A 27,657-nucleotide genomic window follows, 5' to 3' on the forward strand; every position below is an offset into this window, starting at 1 on the left:
TGAAGAGTCAAATTATAAAGACTCATGTCTAAAATTCTAAATGCTTTACAGTCGTCCCTCAGTATCTGAAGGGGACTGCTTCCAGGAGCCCCCAAGTTTACCAAAATCTGCAGATGCTCAAGTCCCATAGTTGGCCCTCCATATCCACAGGTTCTGCATCCATGGATGCAGAATCCATGGATACAGAGGGTTGACTGCATACTTATTTTTAAAAATCTGCCTATAAGCATACCCACACAGTTCAAACCCATGTTGTTCAAGGATCCACTGTACTTATAACAAATTTAATATTAAAACATCATTCATAATGTCATAACACTGTATGCTCAGTTCCAATAATTCAGTGATTCTAATACTTAGCATGAGTATTCCAGGAAAATTAACCTTATCAGACATTTAAGGGAAAAATTGTTTTCCATATTATATCAGTGTTTTACAAAGTTGTACAAAGTGATTTCATTAAGAAGTAAAACAGCAATCATTTTCTCCCAGCCCATTAACCAAAAAGCAAAATAAAATAAAAATCTTTAAAATGCTATTCTCCCATAAATAATCACTTCTGTAATCACTCATTAAATAAATTCACCATCAAAAATCAACCTTTAAAAAACAAAAAATCAACCTTTACCTTAAATCCCAATAGAAATGTCCTTATTATGGAAAAGTAACCTATTTACTTTTCTCCACTCATACAATGAAACTAGGAATGTTACGGAGGTTGTGACCTAACTGTAAATGTGAACAAGGTTTTCATATCACTGGAATATTGTATGGTTTGAAAAGGAATGTACAAACAGCCCTGCTGCTAGTCCAAAAGATGCCTTTCGTGTGAATTAGAAAAAAGGCTGTCCTGTCCTCAAGATACTTTATTGCCAAGTCAGAAATATGATAATTAGCAATGTAATTGTACCAATGTAAATGGCAACCTTGAGTTGGGCACAATTACACCCAGAGTTCTCCCATGAGTCCTTATTCTATTATATATTTTTTCCAATATATATTTTAACTAAATCCATAACATCAGAGCTAAGGTTCCCTTATGACCAAAAAAAAGATGGGGGAGGGGTGTCCTCAACAAAACTTCCCAAATCACAAAATGACAGTTAAAAAAGATCATATATATATGCCACTAACAACAACAATAATGATGATGATACAGCTTCAATACTAGTCTTAATTTCTCTCATAAGGCTGTCTGATTTTGAAACCATTAATATATGAACCTTGCTCTTTCAAATATAAATGAAATTTTTAAACTGATAAGAATACAGAAAACTTAAAATTCACATTAAGAATATACATGCAATGCTGATTTATGCTTATTGACAATACTATTTAATGGTTAGAAAAAAAATAACTAGACATAATCTTTCCAATTCTAAACTGTGCAGATAAAGTATGTGCACAATACGTTGGCAGCTTTCACAGAAAACCACAGCTGAAAGCTGGAGCACTTCCAATATCCAGAAATGTATTTTATTAGCTGCATCAGAAAATCATTACCCCAGAAGTCAAAGCCAATAAATATTCTTTCTAATTGTGCAGAGATGAATATAATGAGCTATACCATCAGCAGACTACATTGCCAAATATTGTTTAAAATCTTTAAAATTCCACAAATTCCCGGTATGACAGACCTCTAAAATTCAAGAATTAAAATTTACAAAAATAAATACCACTCTGACACTCAAGGGACATCTTCACTTTAAGGCCTTTGTCACAAATCTGAATCTTTATTGTTCTGAAATAAATGTTATAAACATAACTCAAAACAAAAACTTCAATATTCAGTCTTGGAAGAGGTGTGGCTCAATGCCCATAACATGTAACAAGAAAACTTCCTTTAAAAAAAAGGAAAAAAAAGTACTATGAGAAGTCTTTCATATGAGTGAAAATGCACCCCTTTGGTTTTTTTTTTTTCCCTCGTCTCATTAGCTTGTACACACATAAGGATCTAAAGGTTTGCATTTTCTTCACAATAGTTCTTGCTATGATGTTTGACGAACTTTCTGCCACTCGACAAATTCATCAAGAAGAACAGGCCCTAGAAATAAAAGGAGCAATTTTATTAGAGTTCAGGGAATACATCTCTCCAACTATAAAACAAACTCCCCACAAACTGTGTGGTGATGATAGGGAACTGACCCTTCCCTTCTCCAGGTGGTTTCCTTTCTGCCTCCCTATTCTACTTAATGAGTGTTTTCTTAGCCTTTTTTTTTTTTTTTTTTGACATAAGGGACTTTCCACAATAGATATTTGTAGAAACCTCCTTCTCAAGATTTGTTTCATGAACTCTCCAATACTAAGTCAATATTAACCTCTCCCTTTTTCTAACTGCCCACAGCTTTCTGCCATTTAATTATTAAACAATCTGAAAAGTGTTTAACGTAGTATTTCTGTTACCTCATCAAGAAGTTTGTAAGTTTATTGAAGGTGTGGCCATATTAGAGACTTACATATTGTTCCAGTAATAGGACCTAGTATAAATCTGAACACAAAGCAAGTACCTAACAAATACCTGACTTAAGAACTATTGTAAAAAGATATTTTTATAATGCAGGGGGTTCAAATTCATTTACTTACAAAAGTCAGATAGGTAGTTTAAATAAGCTCACTGTTTATTTTTTGTAAATGTAGGAAAACTCATTGCCACAAAGAAATATGCTTGCCCTATTCTTCTTAAAGCACACAACCCTCTGGTGGTCTCACTTTTTCTCTTGCTTTTGATAGACATATTTCTCTACTCTAAGAAAAACAACAGACCAGCATAATAATAAATGGCAACTGAAAAGTAACCTAGTTGTTGGCATACTGTGGACCAGCACACCGGAACACAAGTCCAACATAAGCCACTACTTGGTTCCAGCCTAATTCCTATAAAAGAACACAGGAACAGTTTTGTCAGATTTCCTAACTTTTCAAGCAAATCCAGAAGCTGTATTTTTATACAAAATGTCTCAGTTATAATGTTGACTCAAATGCACATGAAAATACACATTTGCAGGCCAGACATAGTCCTTGGGCTGCCAGTTTACTGCTGTAAGGTATTATTTCCAAAAATATTAAATTTTATACCATTTTGTAGGGGGAAGACACAATATATATATAGAGAAATAAAGTTATCCCTTCTTCAGTATTTTGTTTCTTCAGTGTCACAAAAATAAGTCCATCATTTCAGTTTACATTTATAGAAATGCATCTTTTCTATGTAACCCTTCACAACATTAAAACAACATATGTAACCAAACTGGTGGTGGGAAATAAAAACTTAATTTATCGTGAGAATTCGTTTGGCTTATCTAAATAATTTATCATTACTTCACAGTTCTATTTTATGGCATTCTGGATTTTCCACTGAAGGGGATGGACATATTTTAATTTGAAGGATTAAAAAATTGTAAATATTTCATTTCCTGTTTACTCAATAATTTCTGAGGGAAGTTACTTTGATATCATTTGCCTTATTGTGAATGGCTATTACGATATTAATTTTAAAGCTTCTGCTATTGTAGCTGAGGTTTTGCTTTCCTATTTTTAAAATCATGACTGTACTTTTCTTTCATAGGAAAATGCCAGGAAAGGCAGGAATAAAGCAGAATTTTAGCTTCTATCTGCAGAAATTATATTCTAAATTTAGCTACCAAGTAACCGAAAATATTTCATTTACCAGTACAGATTTTATAATGTTGCTCAATCTAAGTTCTCTACCTTCTACACCTGCCTCCTCCACACTTCCCACACAATTAAATAAGAAATTGTTAGGAAATTTAAATCCTTTATGGTAATGCTACACAAATCCACGTTCTCATTTAATAGGTTTAAGAATTTTACTTTCATAGGAAAACATTATACTATACTTACAAGCACCATCTTCATCATAGTTACTAAGATCGGCATGGACTGTTCTGCTGAATTCTAACACATTGTACCACTGATCTTTGTTCATAACGCGATACTTTGATTGCTGTAGAAATGATATAAATTTTGGATTACAGAACAAGCACTATTTATTAGGACTTGACTTCAATAAATAGTTATAACCTTTTTTTTGTGATTTAGTCTTTCCTAAAACATTTATTCCTCTTTTAATTATTTGTGTTTCTAAGAGAATCCTCAGGGTCATTTGGATGTCAACTTCATCAAATTTAATTTTCCCTTTATTTTTCTTTCATTCTTTATTTTTTTTGGGAGGGGGAGCATGGCATGCAGGATCTTAGTTCCCCCACTAGGGATCCAACCTCTGCAGTGGAAGCATGGATCTTATCTGCTAGACTGCCAGGGAAGTCCCCTTCTTTCATTCTTGAGGAATAACACGAGCGTCAAGGGCACTAATAGTAAGGGTAAAACTCAATAAAGTTTTACCAATGTATATGCTTGTGTAATCACCAATGAGATCAAGCTATACAATGTTTCCTACACACAGTAAATTCCCTCCTACTGCTTCTCATTAAATCATTTCTTTACGTAAGATTTACTGTTTAGCACATTTTGAAGTTGGCATCTTTGGAGGCAATGGAAAGGGTATAGACTTGGGTTCAAATCTCACTTCTGCTACTTGAGTGACCTTGGGAAAGTTATTCATTGGCTAAGTGGAGATAAAACATAATTCAAAATGGTGTTATAAAGATTTAAAAAGATAATGTAGGTCAAACACCCTCCACATAACAAGCATTTGAAAATATTTACTTCTCTCAGCTCCTTTTAGAGGGGAATATTTTTACAGAGTTATACTTATCGTTGCCCCAAAACTACTAATATGAGGAAGATTGATAACATCCATCAACCAATCTACTTTATTAGGCTTAAAGATTTAAGTGTGCACAAAACCCATTCACTTAAGACCTTCTTATACCACTGTCTCTTATCACAAGTTTTAAACAAAACTAATCTGGGGAACTTGTTATGATAAACAACCATCTTTATGAGAAATTATTTTCGAAGCGAAAGCATCTGCATTCAAGAAACGGTGAGAAGTATACAAAAAAATGAAATGAAATGAAATAAATAAAATAAAATAAAATAAACAAAATAAAATAGAAAGAAGCTCAAAAACAGATAGGAAACTAAAGAAAGCAATGAAAAAAAGGACAGTATCTTCTTCAAACCACCACATACAGAAGGTGCTATGATAAACCTTCTAAAAGAATACTTTCTTCATAAATTCAGCATACATTTCTCAGTAATCACTATATTTAAGTACATCCTCATATTTGTGGACATAAAAGTTTATTCTAATTCTTTAGATTGAGCCTAAGTTTTAATACTAAAATTGGTTCTTTTATATTGATTTTTTCAGCCTAATACCCTGTATAACAGAGAGAAACCTGATTTAGAAAGCTTGAGATTTGTGCACTAGCATAAATTCTCTTCTGCAAAAATCCCAAGAAACTAATTTTACATGAAGGATGTCTGTGCTAAAATGTATTTCTTGAAGGTTTCTTTTTTATCTTTTTTTTGGGGGGGGGGGTTGGGTTGCAAGGCAGGGAATAAAAATAACTTATGTACAGAATATGTTAATGAACATGAACTCATGTCTAAAAATGACAGTGGATATGTACACATTTTAACAAATTTTCAAACACTTAAGCAGAATTTTTAAAAAGCACAGTATTAAAAAAAAAAAAAAAAAGCACAGTATTAAAAAATCTACTTGTTTTTCTTCAATTAAAGGTATATTTTCAATCAGCTTAAGTTTTAAAATATTATTTTAAAAATAAAAACACATACATACCTCCAGGTACTGGTAAAATACTGAAAACAGTGGCCATGTCCTCCCAAGGAGAAGAGCTAACATAGACTTAGCTGTATCAATATCAAGGCTTCTCTGATCTTTATCCTAAAATAAAGGTAAAAAAGTTTTCCTAAGTGTGGTTTCAAGATTAAAAAAATATTAAAATTGAAAACATGGAAATTCCACCTACCCTTGCAAAATCAAAGGCATATCTGTAGATATTCTTAAATGAAGAAATATCATTCAACTGTGAGCGCAAAAAGTCAAATTTGTTCTGTAACTTTTCTGTGCAGTCACACCTTAAATTAAACAAATCAAACATATTACATAATTAAGAAAATTAAATAAAAGCATCTTTAGGGGTTAGAAGGAATGCATTAAAGGAAAAAGTGAGCACATTTATGAAGTTAATTTAGGTTTAAAATTCTCTGATTCACAAATTTAGAATAACTATTGCCTTGTATCTACCAATGTAATACAAAAAGGAAAAAGGATAAAAGAAAAAGAAAATCTGGCAATCAATGAAAGTTCACTCCAATAACTTTTCTTTAAAAAAAAAAAAAAACACCACAACTCCATCAAAAACTCGAATAAAATCACAAATATTTGATAAAAAGAGATGTACTATAATGTGCTCTGACCACAAATAAAGTTAAGATGACAGAACAAATAAAATTAATCAGGCCTCTGATACAAATTTCACTGGGAAGTTCTTAGGCACCAGCTTGGTGAAAGAGATTAGCCATGATTGCTTTTACAAGTTTAGTATATAACCCAGAGGAAATACATTAGTGATTCAGTAATAAACTCAAATTCCTACATTTTTAGTAAACAAAAAATCAAAGTAAATCAGTGATAGCACCTAACGTCACATAAGGCACATATACAAAAGAATGCAAACAAGTAATACATGTTATTTCTAAAGATAAGAAATGAAGTATAAGAAGCTAAAGAGATGGAATGTTCAAAAATATTTACTGGCTTTCTGACTCTCCCTGGGTTGATATATTCCCCTACTTAGGAAGAAGCAAGGCAGACAAAGCCTTTCACAATTGGCACAAATCTCCAGTCTCATCTCCTGCCAGGGCCCAATATCCTTAAAATATAACTGTGCTCTAGTTATAATTTCACTTACCATTCCAAAATGTCATAGCTATGCTTTAGCACACATTATTTTATCTACTTGATATGCTGTTCCTTCTAACATTTTGACAAAATATTACTCATCAAAACCTAACTCACAGTTTGCGCTCTCTGAGCTCATCTGACTCCCTCCGATCAAATTAGTTGTGCCATCTACTGTGACCAACTGTATTCCACTCAAAACTGAATTTTAGTACTCATGACGTAGACACCTAGCATTCTCAGCTTTAACCAAGACTTTCACTATTCTAAATCAACAATGTGATGTGTAGTAACTTATTGTTTTATTAAGGTGTAAATATCTGAATACATTTCTAGTGTTACTTAACTCTTGCATTCTTAGAATAAGCCACACTTGGTCATGTTACCTATTTTATACATTGCTAGATATCTTGCTATGTTCATAAGTGAGACTGGCTTGTAAATTTTATTCTTTCACACTCTCTTTTCTAGTTTTATAACAAGCTTATACCATAAGCTTCAAAAAAACAAAATGAGAAATAGTATCCTTTCTTCTGTTTTCTGAAAAAGTTTACTGAACATTGGAATTAGGATTTGTCCAAACTCAGCAACTGAAAATCCACCTGGGCCTTTTCATTGAGGGAAGGAAAAACTTTTAATTACTAAATCAGCATTTTAAATGGCTATCAGACCATTCAGATTTTCTATGTCTTTTTGAATCAGTTTTGGTCATTTATACACTTTTCTGATCATTTATTTCATATATAATTTTATTTAAATATGCCAATTAAAATATTTATAATATTTTCTAATATGACTATTACATTTATATATTTTTGCTTTTTCTTTGCTTTTCTTAATCACCTTGCCATAATTTAATTTTCTCAATTGTATCTTTTTTCTATTTTACTAAGGTCTGGACATCTTTTTATCTCTTTTCTTCTGCTTTCTTTGGGTTAATCCTTTTTCTAACTTCTTAAATTAGATACCAGTTCATTTGGTTTCAGGCTTTTTTTCTCTTTTAATATAACATTTAACACTATAGACCTCCCTCTAAGTACAATTTTAGCTTCAGCCACAGTTTTGTAAGTATTATTGGTTTGATTATTCACTTGTAAATGATGCCTTAACAAGAGTGGTTTTGGAGGAGTCGCAGGGATAAAAGTTTTGCTAGCATAGGTTTAAAAGAGAGAATGAGAAGAGAGAAACTGGAGAAAATAAGCATAGACAATTGCTTTCAAAGAGTCTGGTTCTAAAATGGAGCAGAGAAAAGAGCTCTAAAGTGGGATAGTGAAGGAGGGCGGAAGGTTTGCTTTTTAAAAAAAGGGATACAAGAAATAACTTCCGCTTCTAGGAAGATGAAGTAAATGTTCTCTTCCCTATCTCTCCTGCTAATTCAACTAAAAGCCCTAGACATTATACATAAAACAAACATAAGAAGACTCTGAAAGAATCTGAGAAACAATACAGTAGTATGTTCCCTGGGTTTTCTTTTTGCCTTGGAGATGAAGGAGTCAGCAAAACGGAAATGCCAATGAGGGCAGACAAACAAAACAAAACAAACAAAAAAACCCCTGCTCTCCCGCTAGTCAAAAGTAAGCAGCCTAACAAGACAGAAAACATTAGAAAGAAACACTCTTCTCCTGTCAAACACCAAAGAAAAACTGGCTCAAACCCCAGCAATGCCAGCAAAGACTGAATGGGGACCTGAATGGTCTACCCTCACCAGAGTATAAGGAGTTTGCCCTCTCAAATTCTGCAGTGTCAGATGGGGAACATGAACTTCCACTCCCACCAGTTAGTAAAAAGTAGTCAATCCTCCTCTGACCTGAGATAGTGTCAGAGGAGGATTTATAAAGAGTCAGGGCTTTCACCATCAATGCAGGAACAAGGCCACCACCCTAGTAGTGTCAATAGAAACTTTTTGGGGAACAAGAAAGTATCAGTGGAGGCCTCGTGGGACCTAAAACTCTCCTGTCTGCTAACAGTAATGAGGACTTCCCTCCTCATATGTCAACAGATGCAGAGTGAGGAACTTCGACTTCTATAGGCTGGAAGTAATAAGGTAGTGGCCCTCACTTTTCCTGCTGAAGTGGTATGAGAGGAAGCTAGCTAAAACAGAAGGCTTAAATAAGATCCAGAGTTTCATAACATAATACTCAAATCTTCCAGGTTTCAATAGAGAAGAAAAATAATTGCTTGCCATAGCAAGAACCAAGATCTCAAACAGAAAGGAAAAAGACAATCAATAGATGCAAATACTGAAATGATAGAGATGTTTAGAATTACTTGACACAGATTTTAAAGCAGCTATTATAAAAAGGCTACAATAAGCAATCATGAACAAATTAAAACAAATGAAAAGATAGAAACTACCAGCAAAGAAATACAAAGTCTAAGGAAAGAAATATATAAAAAGAACCAAATGGAAATTTTTGAATTATAAAATACAGGGCAGACTTAAACCCTAATATATCAATAATTACATTAAATATAAGTAGTCTAAATATAACAATTATATGACAGAGATTGACAGAGTAGGTAAAAAAAAACAAACAAACCTAACTCTGCTATTTGGAAGAAACTGACTTCAAACATAACAATACAGGCAGATTGAAAAGTAAAAGAATGGAAAAAGATATATTGTAGAAACAATCAAAAGAAAAGAGGGGTGGCTACACTAATATCAGCTAATGTAGACTTCAGAGCAAAGAAATTAACAGAATAGAGAGGAACATTACATAATGACAAAAGGTCAATCCACCAAGACATAACAATCCTAAATGTATGCACCAGACAATGGAGCTGCAAAATATGCGAGACAAAAACTTATAGAACTGAAAGGGGAAATAAACAAATTCACAATTATAGTTACAGATTTCCACACCTCTCTCTCAGCAACTGAGAGAACAACTACACAGAACATCAGCAGAGGTACAGAAGAATTCAACAGCACCATCAATCAACAGGATCTAATCGACATTAATAGAACATTCTATTCAATGGCAACAAAATACTTATTCTTTTCAATCCTGAGCCATAAACAAACTTTGACAGATATAAAAGAATTGAAATCACACAGAATATGTCCTCTGACCACAATGAAACCCAACTAGAAATAACACTTAGAAACTAAACAGCCAACTCCTAAATAATCCATGGGTGAGAGCAAGTCTCAATGGAAACCAAAAAATATACTGAACTGAGTGAAAATGAAAAAAACATATCAAATTTTGTGAGACACAAAGTAGTGCTGACAGGGAAATTTATAGTACTAATTATAAACATCAGAAAAGAGAAAAAGTCTCAATCAATAATCTAAGCTCCTACCTTTGGAATCTTTTCTAGAGAAAAAAATCAATGAAACAAAGATGTGATCCTTTGGAAAAGATCAATAAAATTGACAAGTCTCTAGCAAGAATGACAAAGAAAAAAAAGAAGACAAAGATTACCAACATCAGGAATGAAACAAAGGGTATCATTACAGACCTGCAGATATCAAAAGGATATAAATTTGACAACTTAAGATGAAATGGACCAATTCCGTAAAAACAAAAAAAAATACAACACTCAAAATATTAAATATTTGAGTATGTAACTATTAAATTATTAATAAATTGAATTCAAAAGTTAAAAACATCTATAAAAGACATCTACAGGCTCAGGTGGTTTCACTGGAGAATTCCACCAATCTTTGAAGACCAATTCTACAGCCTCCTTCAAAAAATAAAGTATAAGGAAAAACTTCCCAATTCATTTTATAAAGACAGTATCACCGTAACAGCAAAACCAGAAAAAGACAGTATTTAAAAAAAATCATCACAAGAAAAAAAAAATTTATAGCTATGTATACTGATGAATGTTAACTAGACTTATTGTGGTAATCATTTTGCAATATATACAAATACTGAATCATTATGTTGTATACCTGAAACTAATATAATGTTATATATGTCAATTGTACCTCAATAAGAAAAGAAAGAAAATAAAATTACAGACCAATATCCCTCATGAAGCTGTAATAAAATATTAGCAAGTAGAATTAAGAAGTATATAAAAATAATTATACATCATGATCAAGTGGGATTTATTCCAGGTATGGAAGATTGATTCAGTACTCAAAAATCAATGTAATCATATTCATAGGCCAGAAAAAGAAAAATTACATGATTATATGATTTAACTCAGAAAAAATATTTAAAATATTTAATATCTATTCATGTTAAAACTCACAGAAAAACAGAAATAGAGGAGAACTCCCTCGACTTAATAAAGAGCACCTACAAACAACCTACCAGAAAAAGTACTTAACGGTGAAAGACTGATGTTTTTACCTCAACATGGGGAGCCAAAAAAGGATGTCCACACTTACACACTTATTCAACACAGTAGTAGAAGTTCTAGCCAATGCAATATTTCAAGGAAAGGAAATACAGGGCATACAGACCAGAAAAGAAATAAAACTGTCCCTATTTCACGTCATAATCATATGACATAACTATCTGTGGAAAACACAAGGAATACACACAAAAGAATCTTAGAATAAGTGAGTTCAGCAAGGTCACAGGACATACAAAAATCAGTTATATTTCTATATATTAATAATGAGCATGTGGATGCTAAAATTAAACATACAATACCACTTACAGTGGTCAAAATAAAGATGAAATATTTAGGTTTAATTCTTACAAAACATGTACAGGATGTATGTTTGACATAAGACTGATGAAAGAAACCAAACACTTAAATAAATGGAGACATATCTATCTTCCACGAATCAGAAAATTCAAAAAAGTAAAGATGTAATTCTTCTGAAATTCACATTCAGTTTAACAAGAACCTCAGTAAGATTTTTTTGTAAATATAGAAGATTATTCTAAAATTTTTGGAAAAGCAAAGAAACTGTAGTAGCTAAAAAATGAAAAAAGATGAATCAGTCTACCTGACTTCAAGACTTAGTATGTAGCTGAAGTAATCCACACTGTGTGGTAGTGGAAGAAGATCAACAGAACAGAACAGAGAAGCTAGAAACAGACCACACAAATATGCCCAAATGATTTTTGACAGAAGTGTAAAGCAATTCAATAGGAGAAAGAGCTTTTTCAACAAATGGTACTGGTGCAAGTGGACATCCACAGGTAAAGAAATAAACCAAAATCTAAGTCTCATACTTTTTAAAGAAATAAACTCAAAATGTATTACTGATTTAAAAGTAAAATGTAAAAATATAAACCTTCTAGAAAAAAAGTAAGAAAAAATTCTCGGGACCTAGAGCCAGGCAAAGAATTCTTAGACTTGACACCAAAAACACATAAAAAGGAAAAACTGATAAACTGGACATCAACAAAATTTAAAACTTTTGCTCTGCAGAAGTCCTTGTAAGAGAATGAAAACACAAGCTACAGAGGGAGAGAAAATTTTGCAAACCACATATTCAATGAAGGAATTAAATCTAGAATATAGAGAAAACTCTCAAAACTTAACAGTAAAAAAAAATTTATCCACTATAACTCTTAACCTCTTCCCTATTTTCCTCAGATATTGTAGGTCACTGATTCCTATTTTATTTACATCTATCTCCTTTGCAGCTCACCTATTGAGTTTTAAATCTTTTATATATTTCACTTTTAGAACTGTAATTATCTGAAATCTGATCATCTGACACCATTCCTCTTTTTTCTTTTAAAACACATTAAATGTAGTTATTTTAAACTGAGATTATAATTATTCAAAATACTAGCCTTAAAGTCTTATTTTAAAGTTTAAGATCTGTTTCCCAACTTGTTTAGTGATTTCTGATTGTTAATGATCACTGAAATTTTTTCTGCAGAAATTAAGGCTTCTGTTTAAAATGCTTTCCTGTACAGAAGAATTGCTTCCACGAAACACATGGGAGTACTGATTACCTGGGACAATTCCAAAATACATTTCTGGATTGTGCCTAAATCTGACGAAGAGCCGTGCCACGTGGCTTGTGGGTTCTCAGTTCCCCACCAGGGACTGAACCCGGGCCACAGCAGTGAAAGCCCGGAATCCTAACCACTAGGCCACTGAACTCCCCACAAAGAGCTTTTAATTAGGAATTCTCTCAACCAGAAGCCCTCTGTCTCCAACTGTATATGCAGAACCAAGCCCAAGCAATCAAGTCTCCATCTACTGGGTAGGTTTGGCATCAATGACTAACTGTAGGAGGTTTTGATCTGATTCTCATTGCAATTTGTCTCCAGTTCCCAACACGCACAGATAAATGGCCAGATCCTAGGTGACTGAGAATAGGTAGGTATCCTCAGGGTAAATGCCAGCTCCGTAGATCCCTATGGAATCACCATCTCTTATAAATTCTGGCCTCTGATTATTTTCCTTAATTTACAGTCAAGTCCAGGTGTGTTTTTTAAAGGATGCTTTAATATTTTATCAGACATTCAACTGTTTAACATGGGAAATGGTTTGTTTGCACATTTAGGATGCCATATCTGCCAGAAACAGAAATCAAAATTTGGATAAGTTAATCATCTAATTTGTCTGGGGCCTAGTTCCTTGCATATGAATGAGTGCACAAAATGTTTCATGCAGAAACAAGAAAAATTTATTCTTACCATTTATTAGAAATTTATTACTTACTATTTCAATAAATGGCTTCTATTAGTACAAAAATTCTTCATTATATGAAAAAGTTTTAATGAAAGTTGAAAATGCAGTTAACTTCTACCAGAAGAATACACAAAAGAAACAAATTCTCAGATTATATGTTACTATTAAGCTGTTTGAAAATTAGGAAATGAAGTCTTCAATATCTCCAGAGTTATCAACTGAGAATGTTCAGAAGGTACTAGTACTAAAGTAACTAGTTACATGTACTCCCTTCCCCATGATGATCTATTTTAGGTAGGGGCCTCATTTTCTCTAAATCTTTGTAGCTTCCTGAAGCAGTGCTTTTCACATTTTTTTTAGTGATGTGACTCACATTTTCACACAAAATCTCATGCAGAATCTTAACAGACTTGCAATTCAGGAAGGCAAACAAGTTAAAGGATACCTCCCTACTTTCAAAAGTTATTTCTCTCACTACCACCAGAGTTTGAAAATCATCCTCATTCCATATTAACATGGGGCCTGGCATATAGAAGCATTCCAAAATTATTTGTTAAATAAAAGTATTATTTAACAAAATTATTTGTTAAATAATAAACCACAAAGTAGATGATATATTAATTTAATTACAAGAAGCTTCAAAATTCCTACCTGGGGAAAGGTTAGTGGAAAACTAGTTCAAACAAAATTGTAAAGTATATAAGTAGTGATTGACAAGTCTCTCAAGGAGATAAGAATCCAAGAGATTAAAATCCTTCCCAAATATTTTACATTCCATAGGTACATAAAGCAACAATATTACTTAGTATATGATCTCAACAAGCTTAAGACAGAGATAAAGAACGAAGTTTCAAGTCAAATAGAGACCAGTTAAAATTCCAATTTCTCCACCTTCCAGTCATGTGGCTTTAGGCAAGTTACTTAACCTTTACCAATCTGTTTCCCATTTTAAAACCACAAAAACAGTAAGAGACAACCATAAGATTAAATGAGAATCATGTATTAAATGCGTAGCACAGTTCTTAGCTTGATAGGCTCCTTTTGAGGCAAATGGCTAAAAAATGATCTTCACGTTGGTGGCTCTCTCCAAACTATTTCTTATCATTATAATCGTTTATCTACATCTTTCAGTTGAGAAATAATTTAATAGAACTGACAATTAATGTTTTCTTCTTGGAGAAGAGTGAAAAAAATAAGAGCACGAACTTCCGTATCTATTACGAACATCATAAAGACCGTGACCAGACCCAGCAAAACCAGTAATCATGCCCAAGCAGTTAAACACAATTCTTAGTATTTAATCTAGCCCCAAAATAGACTCACAAGAGTTAATGTTGATACCTTTTAACTTGGCAAGTTTAGAAAGACTATTTCCCCTGAACTAAAAAGAAAAGCATACTTAACTAGTGTAGCATGGAAAGTAAGAATAGCACTTTTAAAAATAACAATCAAATAAAACCACACAGATTTTAGGGAACAGGCACAATATGACAGCAATCTCCAAGGTCACTGCTGTTAGAACCAGTGAAATGGGTTTAAATTTCAACATAAAGGCTTGGGAATTAATTTCCTGAGTATTGTTAAACGTCTGATTAACAAGAGAGGCTTCTGAATTTCTGCTTCATTTAAAACCTTTAAAATGAGAAAAAATTTTCATTTATATATTAGATCTAAGTGAGGTTATCTTCCTTAATCATTAAGTCAATAAGAATGCCATGACACACTGATGTATAACAGCAAGAATTTTATTAACGAAGTTATGGATTTAGAACTTTCTCTGACGAGATTGGGCCCATTGAGAGTGGTATGGCCAAAGACTAGAACTTTCTCTGAATCAGGTGTATGGACCTGAACAATACAATTAATCCATCTCTGGGGGTTATTTGGAAATGTGGAGCGGGGGTATTTTGAAATTGTTTTGATGACTCTCGGGGAGAGCAAAGGGGAAGAATGCCAATGGCAATTAGTACTTGGGCCCAAAATGCTAAGTGAATGATAGTCATACACCACAGACACCACAGCATCCAATCTATTCAACTCTTCTACTCCCACCAAAAAAATTGTACAAATGTTCCCATTCCTCTCTCCTAAAGAAAGTGAAGCCAGTTAAGCCTATAATCTTCAAAGTACAGGGCTCAATATGGAGACCAGAAGGTGTACAACTTGTAGTCTACTGGCAGACAGCTTAGTTACTACCATTCTTGTCAGATGTTATCCTTTTGGCTCTTTTTTTCATTATCATAATCAAGTACACTCTTGTTAAAGATATATGCCCACAATTTTCTCTAACAGCATGGTAGATGCTCCAACAACAAACTTTCAGCTAGTAGGTATGAGAAAAGTTATCCGCTCCAGTAAAGTATGCCAGAATAAAATTTTCAAGTATCCTTGGAATCTTGCCTCTACAGATGTGCATCTTAATGGGGATAAGGTCCACAGTTTTCCTAAGGTTCTCAAAAGAGTCTATGACCTAAAAAAAAAAAAAAAAAAAAACCTCCTCTATTGAAAACTATCCCCAAAATCTTTGATGATTCCTATGCTCAAAAATCTCTGACGGCTTCCCAAGCTAAAACATATGGTTTAAATTCTCTCAACATATTAGTCAAAGCCCTGCATAATGTAGCCATTATCCCAACTATCTGGAGTTTAAAACTACTCTGTCAATTTTCTTTATGTACCTTTTGATTCTAGCAAACTAGACATATGTTTTCTTTTCTCAAGGCTCTGCTCACAATTTCTTCTTGAAACAACATTTTCCTATACCCTCAACCATCAAAATCCTAATCATTCTTCAAGGTCCAGTTCAAATGCCACACCTACAGTAAAGACTTTCCCGTCTACTCAGCTGGCATTAACCTCCTTAGCAGCTGTGCTTTCACAGTATTTGGTACTTTTACTCTAGTACTTGTCCCATCCCACCTGGATTTACGGTTACAGTATGCCTATGGTTACAGTATGGTTGCAGTAATGCCTTTCCCACCCTACTGAAATGTAACTAAGGGGCAGAGCTGTGTCCCATGCCTCATTGTTATCATCAGTAAGCGGCACAGTACTTTAGATAAAATAGGTGTTTAAATACCTCCTAAATTAAATCTGACTTGAAGGGAAATTTGACTATTATTAAACAATGATGAAAACGAAATAGAGCAAAGTATCTGGAAAGGATATGGCAATTACATCTCCGAAACTTAAAAAAATGGTCATTCTAGTCCAATTATATACAAATTCACACCCATAAATTCTTTCACACAAAAGAGGACAATTCAGTTGTGAAAAGTCTGTATGAATAACAGCTTTAAAATAAATAAATGTAAAAAAAAAAGTATTCTGAAAACTGTTAAGCATTATACAATTACAGATTATAATTAACCATGATTATGACAGTCCCCTATTCTTGACCATAATATATGTTTTAACTACCAGACTGTCTCTATTCTTTAGCAGAGCTCTACTTAAAGTTTTCTACGTGTTAAAATTAATTAATTTGAAACAATTGATAACTACATTAAGATGATTTAGGAACCATCAAATAACTATGTCCAGATTAAATTAAATCCTAAAAATATGAAAAATCTATAAAAGGAATCAAGTCTGTGAAATTTTACATTTTATAATGATTATATAAAACCAAGTATACTAGACGACTATACATTTTTAAAAAAACAAGTTTTATAGATTATTTTGTCTCTATTGGTTTACATTTTAAACTATTTTATTCCTAGCAAGTTCTTTACAAGAAGATTCAGGGAGTAATAAGACTTAGCCAATTAAGAGAAGATACTCTGTACTTCAACAAAGCAATCTAGATCATTGGGGGTAAAAAAAAAAAATAACTATTTTCCCAGTCAATAGTGCTTGCCTAATTTTAGTAGCTTCAAAGATATACACTATAGAGTTCTAAGCAGATGTGCAGGGGATAATAAATGAATGAAACAGAAACCTCTGGGTCAATTTTAAGTCCTAAATATCGCTTTTATTTTGTAAAGCCTGTGAACTTCCTATTGGAAAGATACGCTAATAAACAACATGTTCATAGGTTCATCAATTTCCCTAGCATATACCCAAGGCCATATGCTAATTATTCAAAAGTAAATACTAGAAACACTTCGTGTTTACATATTTCTGTTATACAGAGGCTCTTTATATTATATCAAGTAATTCAAAAACATAAATAATTAGAAACTTTTGGTTTAAAAATATACAAACAGTTGTTAGCTGAGATATTTTAAAAAGCAATAGACAAAAAAGCAGTAGGAAGAGTACATAAAGCAGTTGTAATGCCAAATAAAATGTCTTACAATTGACAAGCCATGCAATTGATATAAATTTTAATAAAACAGACTGAGCTACATGAAATTAGTTTATATTCTTTGCATAATCTTGTATATTTTATCTTTCTCTATAAACCTAATTAAATGGTGAGAAATAGCTCAAAGAATTTCAGAATCAACATTATTTTAATTTGGCATGTTATGACACCTAGATGAATGGCAGCCTTGGTTATAAATACTATGATTTTAAAAGTTAGTAATGGCCTTCTATTTTATAAAGAATGTAACAAAGGAATATACATAAAGGGATGATGCAATAGGAAGTACAGTATGGTAGACTGGTAATCAGGAAATTTAAATTCTACGTCCTATCTCTGCCACTAAAAACTATGTAAACTTTGGCAAAAATTTTCTTCACCTCTCTGAGTCTCAGACTCCTCATCTCACTTATAAGTAATAAAAGTGAGAGGGTTGATTTTATGTTCTATTCTAGGAACTATGATTTGGTTCATATGAGCAAAGATTTTTACATTAAACAAATATATATACATATACATATGTGTTTGTATGTGTATACATACACACACACACACACACACATATATATATATACACGCACACACACATACACACACACACAAAATATCTAAATGTTAATGCTGGTTGAAAAGGAGAATTACAAAACATTAGACACTGAAAATCCAAATATAAATATTTAAGTTTCAAAAATACACTTAAAAAAATAACCAAGTATTTTGAAATTTAAGGATAGGCAAACAAGGAGTAAAGAACAGTTAAGTGTGTTAATAAAAGCATAATCACAACAGGAAATCACATGGCTAATTAACCTCCAGTTTCGGGCTCAAAAATATTATAAATTTATGCTTGCTCTTAACTATTTTAGAATGTTGATTATTAATAACTTCCTGAATGAACATCAGGAACATGACATAATATAAAATTAATACACAATTACTAACTGACTCTGAAATTAAGCACACTTTACTCTGGAAAGCCAAAATCAAATTATTTTTATAAAGAAGCAATTTTATAACTTATAAAAGTGTCCCAAGGCAGCATCCTAAACTGAAAGTATACAACTATAAAATGGCTAATGGTTGCACAGGAGCCAAACAATATTTCTACTTTTGTATTCATGAGATTCATTTGGCAAAAAAGAAATAATAAAAGTGTCATGTAACTCTCTTCAGATTTCTTTTTTTTAAATTTTTTTGCATTGAAGTAGAGTTGATTTACAATGTTGTGCCAATCTCTGCTGTACAGCAAAGTGACTCAGTTATACACATACAGACATTCTTTTTTTTTTATATCAAATTTCTTTTTTAAGTCAAGTATAAAACTGAAGAGAGAGGAGGCCCCAGACCTTAGGACTGCCCAAGAACAAACTCCTCATGTAGTAGAATTCTACATTCTGAGAAGGAAATCCCTTATCACTCAAACATCCCGTGAGTAAATAACTTTGATCATGAATCTCTAATTCACCCATCAAGAGACTCGAGTTTTAATAGAACTGTTCTTAGGTTCTTTCTTAGGGAATATGAAAACTGGAGTAACAGTTCATTTTGTCAAAGACCATAATATAAATTCTGTCAATACTAAACTGATTGTTCTAGATCAAACCAATCTGATTAATTTAAGGTGAAACCTTACTCCCAAAAAACTACGAAGCACAAAATATCAATTAAGATCTTCAAATAGGCCATCAAATTTGTTTTTTAAAAAAATTTCTTACTGTAATGAAGTCATCCCCTTTAACCATTCTTCCTTGGTAAAAAATCCCATGCTTTCAGCCTCCAATTTCCACGCTAAAACTAACATAATAATCTGGAAAGAACAGAACATAAAGGATAGGGGAAAAGTCAGCATAGAGATAATCATGTCTATATTTATCATGGAGAGCATTTTTATACAACTATTTCCATCCTTTAACTATTAAAGAGTACAATCTCTGGAATTATTAACTGTAAAGAAATTTAGATGGGCCAATTTCTTAAAAGCAAAAAGTTCTAACAATTTCTGAAGGTAGAATCTCTCTTACTCTATTACAAATGACATTTGTATCAAGAAAGAGAACACGTGCCCAATTTAAATACATTTTAAAAAACCTAAATGAAAATCTACAATATTCATGAAGAAACAAAATCTTCTTATAAAATTAAAGTGTTCCAATTTTTAGAAATTTATGAATATGCTATACCCCACTTGTATTCCATTCTACTTAGAAATAAAACATACATTTTCAGGTTCAACACCAATGTCTTCACAAAATTTTTCCATTCCTTCTGGCCCTACAACTTCATCAGGACCTTCAAAGACAAAAATAATTTATATATTTTATTGTTATAATTTAATGTCAACATAAAACATAAGCCACTGTGTTAAAGGCATCTATGAATACACCATAACATTTTTTGTGAATAACTGAATTTGAATTTTGACATACCTTTGATAAAGTATAAATACTTGTCAGCAGATTAAAAATTTTTTAATTTTGAAATACTCTTTGAACACATTATAAAATATAATTAAGGAAATAGAAAACAAAGCAACGTTAATATCAGTCTCTAGCTTGTACAATAACTTGAACCTATCCATTAAAAATGCATTTACTGAGAACCTCCTCTGAATAAAATTTTTCACAATGCATTAATAAAGAAGCACAAGAAGGTTTGAGCTTCTTATTCTACTAGACTGTGCCAGTACCAACCCACAATTCAAGACAGTAAACAGAGGAGAGTATCTGTTTCTTACTAGAACAGAAGGTCACTCATTAACTTTCTGAAATATACCCAAATAAAATTTACTAGTTTTAAGATATATTATGAAAATAACGATGTAAGGAAATTACAACATTCAGATTCCAGAATGAGGTATTTTCCTTATTTACATGGTCCTAAAATAGACAGTAAAGCATAAGCATTATGTCATCTTAATGTAGAAATAAATGCTTAATCCCTCAATTAGCTATGTCTATCATTAGTCCAAAAATTAAGGACATTTTTCTTATATTTTTCTCCCTAGTAACAGTAAATATAAGTCAGTACACCAATTCTCATATTTTTTACGTTATCAGATTCCCATATAGTAATTACATCATTGCTAGGTCTCTTTTTTGACTTGATAAGAGTAAAACAAATTTGTGACAACATGAATGGACCTTGAGGGCATTTTGCTAAGTGAAACAAGTCAGACAGAGAAAGGCAAACACCATATGAGCTCACTTGCATAAGAAATCTACCAACCCCCTTCCTCCCCCCCAAACTCAAATACAGAGAACAGACTGGTGGTTGCCAGAGGCAGGGGTGGGCAAAATGGGTGAAGGTGGTCAAAAGGTACAAACTTCCAAACTTAGTAAGTCCTGGGGATGTAACATAGAGCAGGATGACTATAGTTAATAATACTGTTTTGCGTATTTGAAAGTAGCTAAGAGAGTGAATCATAAAAGCTCTCATCACAAGAAAACAAAATTTGTGACTATGTGTAGTGACAGGTGGTGATCATTTTGCGATATATACATATATCATTATGTTGTACACCTGAAACTAATATAATGAGGAAGGTAAAACAAATTTTAAAATATAAAATATGATAGAAATGTTTACCACACCTCGTTTTGAAAGAAAATACAGTCTTCAAATATTACTGTTAAAGTAGCTAAGAGAAACTTGTTTTCCTTTCTTAAGGACTAAAAATACTCCAGCTTTGTAAGTCATCGACTAGACCAAGGTTGCTCAGGTGGCATTTTATATCACCACCATTAGTTCACAAGCACAACATGAAGCCAAGGTCCTATGGTTTTTCTTAATAGAAGAATGTAACCATCCAATATGTGACCAGTTAAACTCTTACTATCTCAGATGAGGTCCAGGCTGCTAAGATGACGTTCACAACATGGTCTGAAACCAAAACCTTTTAAAAAATTTTCTGGTTTAAATAAGCATTGCACTTATTTATGCAGTGAGGTGTTAAAAGGTGAAGGGGTGGTAATTACAGGAAACTTTCACTTCCTAATATATATTTGGAGGGTTTTTTTAATGAGAATGTGTTAATTATATAATTTTAAAAGCACACATATACAATTAAGGTGTTAAAAAACACTGAATATGAATCCTTATATGTGGTTTGGATGAAAGTAAAAATCAGATAAAAAATTTAATGGAAGAAAAGTTTTTTTCTTAAGGCATGATGGAAATATACTCTAAACTTTCTAATGCAACAAGAAAGCAGACTTGCCCTCAAAGCTGCCATCATTAGTATTTTTAGAAGAGAAAGTCATGTCAAGAAATATCAGTTACTGTCATAAAATATAGCCTCCCTAGAAAATGGGAGATTAGTGATTAAAATTTGATAAGAATCAAATTATGTTATATGGAGATATATAAGATAGATATAAGACCCTTCTGTAAATGACAAGTGACTTTCACAAAGCAATGCAAATAATGATAGCAACAATCTAAATCTAAAACAAGGTCTATACTAATGTTCTTTTCCCCAGAATGCATAACATCAATTATACTTCTTGAAACAAACTCTTCAATAAAACTACTCCCAGGGTAAAACCTCTGGAGTGGAATTTAACTGACTCTTTCAGGCACAAAATAGGCTTCCACTCAATTTAAGAATTTATGAAAATGATTTAGTTCACTCTACCAGCTGGTTACTTATTAGGACTATGCAGTTCTATCCCACCTTTTTTCTGATTCTTTATAAGACCTTAAAAGTGTCTTTTCACCTTCTATGTTTTTGTTCAGTAACAGGCCCAATATATCACTGAATCCTTGCTGATGTAAATAGCACTCAAGATGAGACGTGTTATGAAAGGGCAAAACTATCAGGCTATCACACATGACCTATAATATATAAACAAGATTTGTGGTAAAACATTTTTAAAACTTAAAAAAAAAAATCAATTTTCTGATGTTTTAATAACCATAAAGAAATGTTCCCAGGTATACCTGCAGGGTCTAAAACAATGCCAGCCATAGCAGATGCTCGGGGGGGGGGGGGGAAATCTGCTCAATGAAATGACACAGTACCTTCAACATAAACTACCTAGGAACTATACTGTTAATTTTGGAACAGTATTGTGAAAATATACAACCAGTAAATCTGATGCTGCAATACTATTACTCTTTTAATAATAGCTGACACTTATTGGGTTCTGACTATATTTAACCAGGTACAGCGCTAAGTGCTTTCTTAACGTGTATTATCTCAGTAGGCACAATTATTGTCTCCATTTTAAACAGGGACATCCCAGTTACTGTTTATTTGGCAAACTGGCACCTCCTTATCAATTAGGTCTCTGACCAAAGTAATCTCTAGAGAGGCCTTCCCTATTCACCTTATTTGAAAGTCTATCCCAACTTTCTACTTTCTATCCCTGCATCATACCATATTTATTAGTTTTATAATCCTCCACAATCTGTAATTATCTTACCTACTTAACTTATTCACTGTCTGTCTTCCCTGCTAGAAGGCAAGTCCCCCAAGGGCAGGGATGTTGTCTGATATGTTTACCACTATATTCCCAGCACTTAGCACAGTGCCTGACCTACAAGTGCTCAATAAATATGCATCATTCTGTGAAGGACAGAAGATAAGTTAACCTAAAGTACACTTACTAATATTTTCTTTGTAAAAGAAAATCTAGCTGCCATGTACATATTTTAAAATAAGACAGTAGTAAAGCATAGGCTCTATGGTCAGAATGACCTGAGTTTGAATCCAGGTTCTTGTCACTGTATGATCTTGGTCAAATCACTTAATCTAAGCCTCAGTTTTCTCGTCTAGAAAATAAGGATAACATCACCTACTTAACAGAACGGTCATAGGAGAAAATTATATAATTAGCACAATTTCTGTAATAAAGATAGCAATTATTTTGCTGGCCATTAAAAAACGCTTGTATAGGAAATAAATGTTTAAATCAAATCTTATGCTACCCAGGAAAGTCCCTATGAGAAGTAAAACAAGCAAGCATGAAAGAAAAAAACATTGACTAATTTTATGGTATCTAGTACCTTTTATAGGCAAAATAAGATGACTGACCTTTTGATTCTGTATCATTATCATACATACCAGTAAAACTGGCATTTTGAATACTGGGTCAACATTTTAAATGGAGGTCAAAAGAAAATGAATTCCCTCTATTTAATTTGGGTTAGTGGTTGTCTTGGGATGCCAGTAATAGCAGTTTTTCTGGTCTAGAAAGAATTTGTTCTGTTACTAAACAATTTTTAAATTATACTTTTGGGATCGCTCAGTGGATCCCAACAGTGAAGTTACTGTCCTCCAAAATAGTCTTATTTTCCATACAGTTAGCCTAAACCTTAACCTTAAGTTCAAGGTACTCTTGAGACCTTAACTTGATTAGCAGTAAGTACAAGACAGTGACTGCATATACACTTTTATTCTAAACAAACACTCTGAGAATGATAGTGATAAAAGGGGAAAAACAAAACAAAACAAAAAACCCAACCAGGGAGGCAGGTAAAAGAAAGGAAACAAAGGGGAGTAAGGAAAAAAAAAAAAAAAAAAAAGCTTTAAAACCAATAATTCCAAAAGAACTAAATCATTCTAAGGGAAAAAAATTTCTTTTCATATATGTTTATGAAGAAGTTAATAATAAATGGAAAACAAGTGTTCTTTTTCATATATTTGCTTAACTCTTTGGCCTCATCCCAGGCTTTGACTTTTACCTCTGAACTACAGTTTCACCCTAGGCCTAGAGTTTTTCATTCACCACTTACAGGGATTTACTGTAGTTTAAATTAGCTTCTTCAAGAAGCTTTCCCTGAAACTTCCAAGGCTGGATTATACATTTCTCCTATGAACTTTCACAGTGCATCTTCCTAATATAGCATTTAGTACACTGTACTAATATCAGTCTGTTTATTATTGCATCTCCAGGAGAAATGAATGGTTAAATAAATAGCAATTATATTAAAGGATAAATCTGTCATGTAATGATATACCTGAGTTTTAAATCTTTTACTATGTCTCCCAAAAGTTTCAGAAAATGTCAGTTTATGGTTCAGAAAAATTTCAAAAGAAAACTGAAAAGAAAAACAAATATAAAGTATAAAATCTTTTATTACATACTTTGTGTTTTCCAGAATACCAACTCTACTGTAGCCAATGGATATAAACCAATAAGTGAATCTGTTTACAAATTTTACTAACAGTAAATGAGTTTCACCCCTCCCATTAAACATATACTGAATTATATATTTAAAGAAATATCAGCCTGAAAGGGCACCAAATTCTTAGCCTAACCATAATCCTCTGTCTTGACCCTGATCTCAGCACAAAGGACTAACACATAGCAGGCCTGCAATAAATAATTTGTTAAATGAATAAACCAAAAAGAACGTTTTAAAGCATGTGACTGTTATCTTCTTATATTAATTTCATTACCTGCATACTCATAAAACCAAGCCAGGCACTTCTTGCTTGAAAAATGTTCCTCTCCACTTATTAGTCTAGCAGGGGGTTGGGATCTGCAATAGCTTAGAAAACACACAAATGCCTAAGAATTTTAACAAGTCTCAACTTTTAGTGAAAAGCTAAGTTCAATATGAACTACTTCAATTCAAACCAAAGTATTTTTATTTTTTTACAGTTGGTGTTATAGGGAAAAATTGGAATTGTTAAATATTTGCAATTTGAAACAGTAATCTATATATAAAAATTTCTAACAAAACCCAAATGCTACTTTGCTCACTATCAAATTCCAAAAATATCACTAAAATTATTTCTCCCAGATTTCAAAAGACCACACAGAAGTTCAACCTAATGGTCTCAATCCCGGACTGGTAGTTGGGTATAAATCTTCACAGTGATTCTTCTGCTGATTTGTATGGAAATTATATATGTGTATAATTTGAAAACAAATCTTACAAAGTATATTTTGATACTCAGTGAATCAATATTTCAGAATAATATTATATATTAAGAGTTGTTTATTTATCATCTACCAAGCTTAAATCAATATTTTAAAGACAAAAGATAATATAGGACTTAAGGCTATAATTAGATTCCACAGATTAAAAAGAAAAAAAAAAAAAAAACCCTAACAGATAATACCAGTTCAAATAATTGGGCCAAAGCCTTGAGGATTTAATGAACAGAGAACCTTTTCTCAAGGTTCCACACTACCACAGTGACTTCGGAATGCTATAACTTCTGCAACTGAATAATGTAATATAAAATAAGGATGCCATATTTAAAATTTTAAGTTGACAGAGCAAAGTATCACCTGAGTTCTAATAATACTGACTGCTCAGCAGTTTTAATGTGCTTAATTTAAATAATTTTGATACATTATACAATTAAGATTACTACAAGTTAATGTAACAAAAAACTAATTTGCATGTTTCAAAAAAAAATATGAGCTAATGGAGTAACTATGTCAAATTCTAGTATGAGTTATCAAGAGGTATAAGAAACAGCAGTATCTTTCACAGTAATAGTCCAAGAAATACCCTTGGGCTCTTTTGCCAAACACAGTAATGAGGAAGAAAATTCAACCAATTACAAAAAGGATAATGCAGACTAAAGAAGTCACCTACCTCACATTTTAAGCAGAACTCTCTTTAAGGATAGTTCTATCATTATCTCTTCTTTATAATGCTGGCTACTTTAAATGGTAGCATCTGAAGTTGTTACATTAAGTGCCAACCACTAATACAGTCAAGACACCCGAAAAGGGAATTTTAAAAACTCACTTCTCACACCTAAATTGCAATGATTTTTTGCAGCATACAACGTTGCTTTAATGCCTTAATGACACGCTACAAGGGGATCAAAGAGCTATACAACTACAGCTCTGCCTTTTCTTCTTCTCCAAGAGGATACAGAGTACAACAGCTCTCAAATTATTAATATTTATATTGAGAGCTAACAGCATCCTGATGGCTGAAACAGAAAACGCACGCAGGGCCTTTCCAACTCCGCACATAGGGACTTGGCTCAGGTGGAGGCGCTATACTTCCAGAAAATGGGGCTCCTGCTGGGATGGTCCGGGTTAGATCACTCCAAATACTAAATTTGGAGGCCAATTACAGCATAAGGAGCTTTTTTTCTACCATTCCCATGGCAGTTGTCAGGTCAAAATTCCTCGTGCTCTGTTCCTTTCTTCACACTCTACAAAGAAATTCTAGAAGTGACCCTTGCACGGATCTGTACTCACTTCTAGGTCTGGAAGGAAGGCGGGGGAAGGGATTAAGGGAATAGGGGGTAACGGGAAAGAGGGCAATTTGCGTACGCATTCCTGTTTCCCCACCCTCCCTGGCACGTAGGCTCAACGTGAGGCGACTCTCCGAGTCCCTTTGCGGGCGCCAGAGCACACAAACCGAACATGAGGCGGAGCCGAGCGCAGACTCGCGCGGTTCCGCGCCTCCCACCTAGGTTTATCAGAGGGGGTTCACCTCTCCCCAGCCCGAGCCCCTGAGACCCGGCCCGCCTCCTTCTTCTCTAGCCCTGCAGCAGAGGAGGTAAGACTGAAGGGTAGGGGAAGGTGGTACCTGGAGATTTTACACTTTTTGAGGCCTCCGTCTTCCGCTACTGCCGCTGCCACCCCAGGAGATTTTCTCTTCTTCTTCACCGGCATCTTCCGCCCTCCCCGGCAGGGCGGGCAGGGGAGCCGGGGAAGGGGCTTGCTGTCAGCTGAAGACTCCTCAGTGCTGGCACCCGGTTTCCAGAGACAGCAGCAAGCGAAGGAGCAAAGTCGCCAGCCCGCCCCAGAGCGGCCCAGCCCGGCCGCTGCCCGCTCCCAGGTCCCCTCCTCGTCCTTCTCTGCTCGAGGCAGCGGGTACTCCTCGCCAGCAGGCACTGCGGCTCGATCACACTGGGAAGAGAGAACGCGGACAGCGCGACACCTCCACCAGTAACACACTCGGAGAGCAAGAGGCTCACTCTGACCCGGATGCGAATCGC

At 33.5% G+C, this 27,657-nt stretch overlaps 1 protein-coding gene across 4 annotated transcripts; it reads right to left on the reverse strand.

Annotated features, from left to right (window-relative positions):
* Positions 1–1,699: 1,699 nt before the first annotated feature.
* Positions 1,700–27,657, reverse strand: DCUN1D5 (defective in cullin neddylation 1 domain containing 5). 4 transcript variants are annotated; one of them, XM_007191228.3, is made up of 8 exons: positions 27,246–27,654; positions 25,138–25,229; positions 19,954–20,024; positions 19,451–19,542; positions 5,922–6,030; positions 5,732–5,836; positions 3,862–3,964; positions 1,700–2,044 (listed from the first exon to the last, which is right to left on the reverse strand). In XM_007191228.3, exons 1-8 carry the CDS (start codon positions 27,329–27,331, stop codon positions 1,989–1,991), a joined length of 714 nt encoding a protein of 237 aa, XP_007191290.1. In that variant the 5' UTR covers positions 27,332–27,654; the 3' UTR covers positions 1,700–1,988. The 4 variants fall into 4 exon arrangements, with proteins under 4 accessions (XP_007191290.1, XP_028024584.1, XP_057409225.1 ...); XM_028168783.2 differs by lacking the exon at positions 25,138–25,229; XM_057553242.1 differs by lacking the exons at positions 19,451–19,542; positions 27,246–27,654 and having other exon boundaries at positions 25,138–25,152.

This window comes from Balaenoptera acutorostrata, chromosome 9, assembly GCF_949987535.1.
Source record: "Balaenoptera acutorostrata chromosome 9, mBalAcu1.1, whole genome shotgun sequence".
NCBI classification, from domain to species: domain Eukaryota; kingdom Metazoa; phylum Chordata; class Mammalia; order Artiodactyla; family Balaenopteridae; genus Balaenoptera; species Balaenoptera acutorostrata.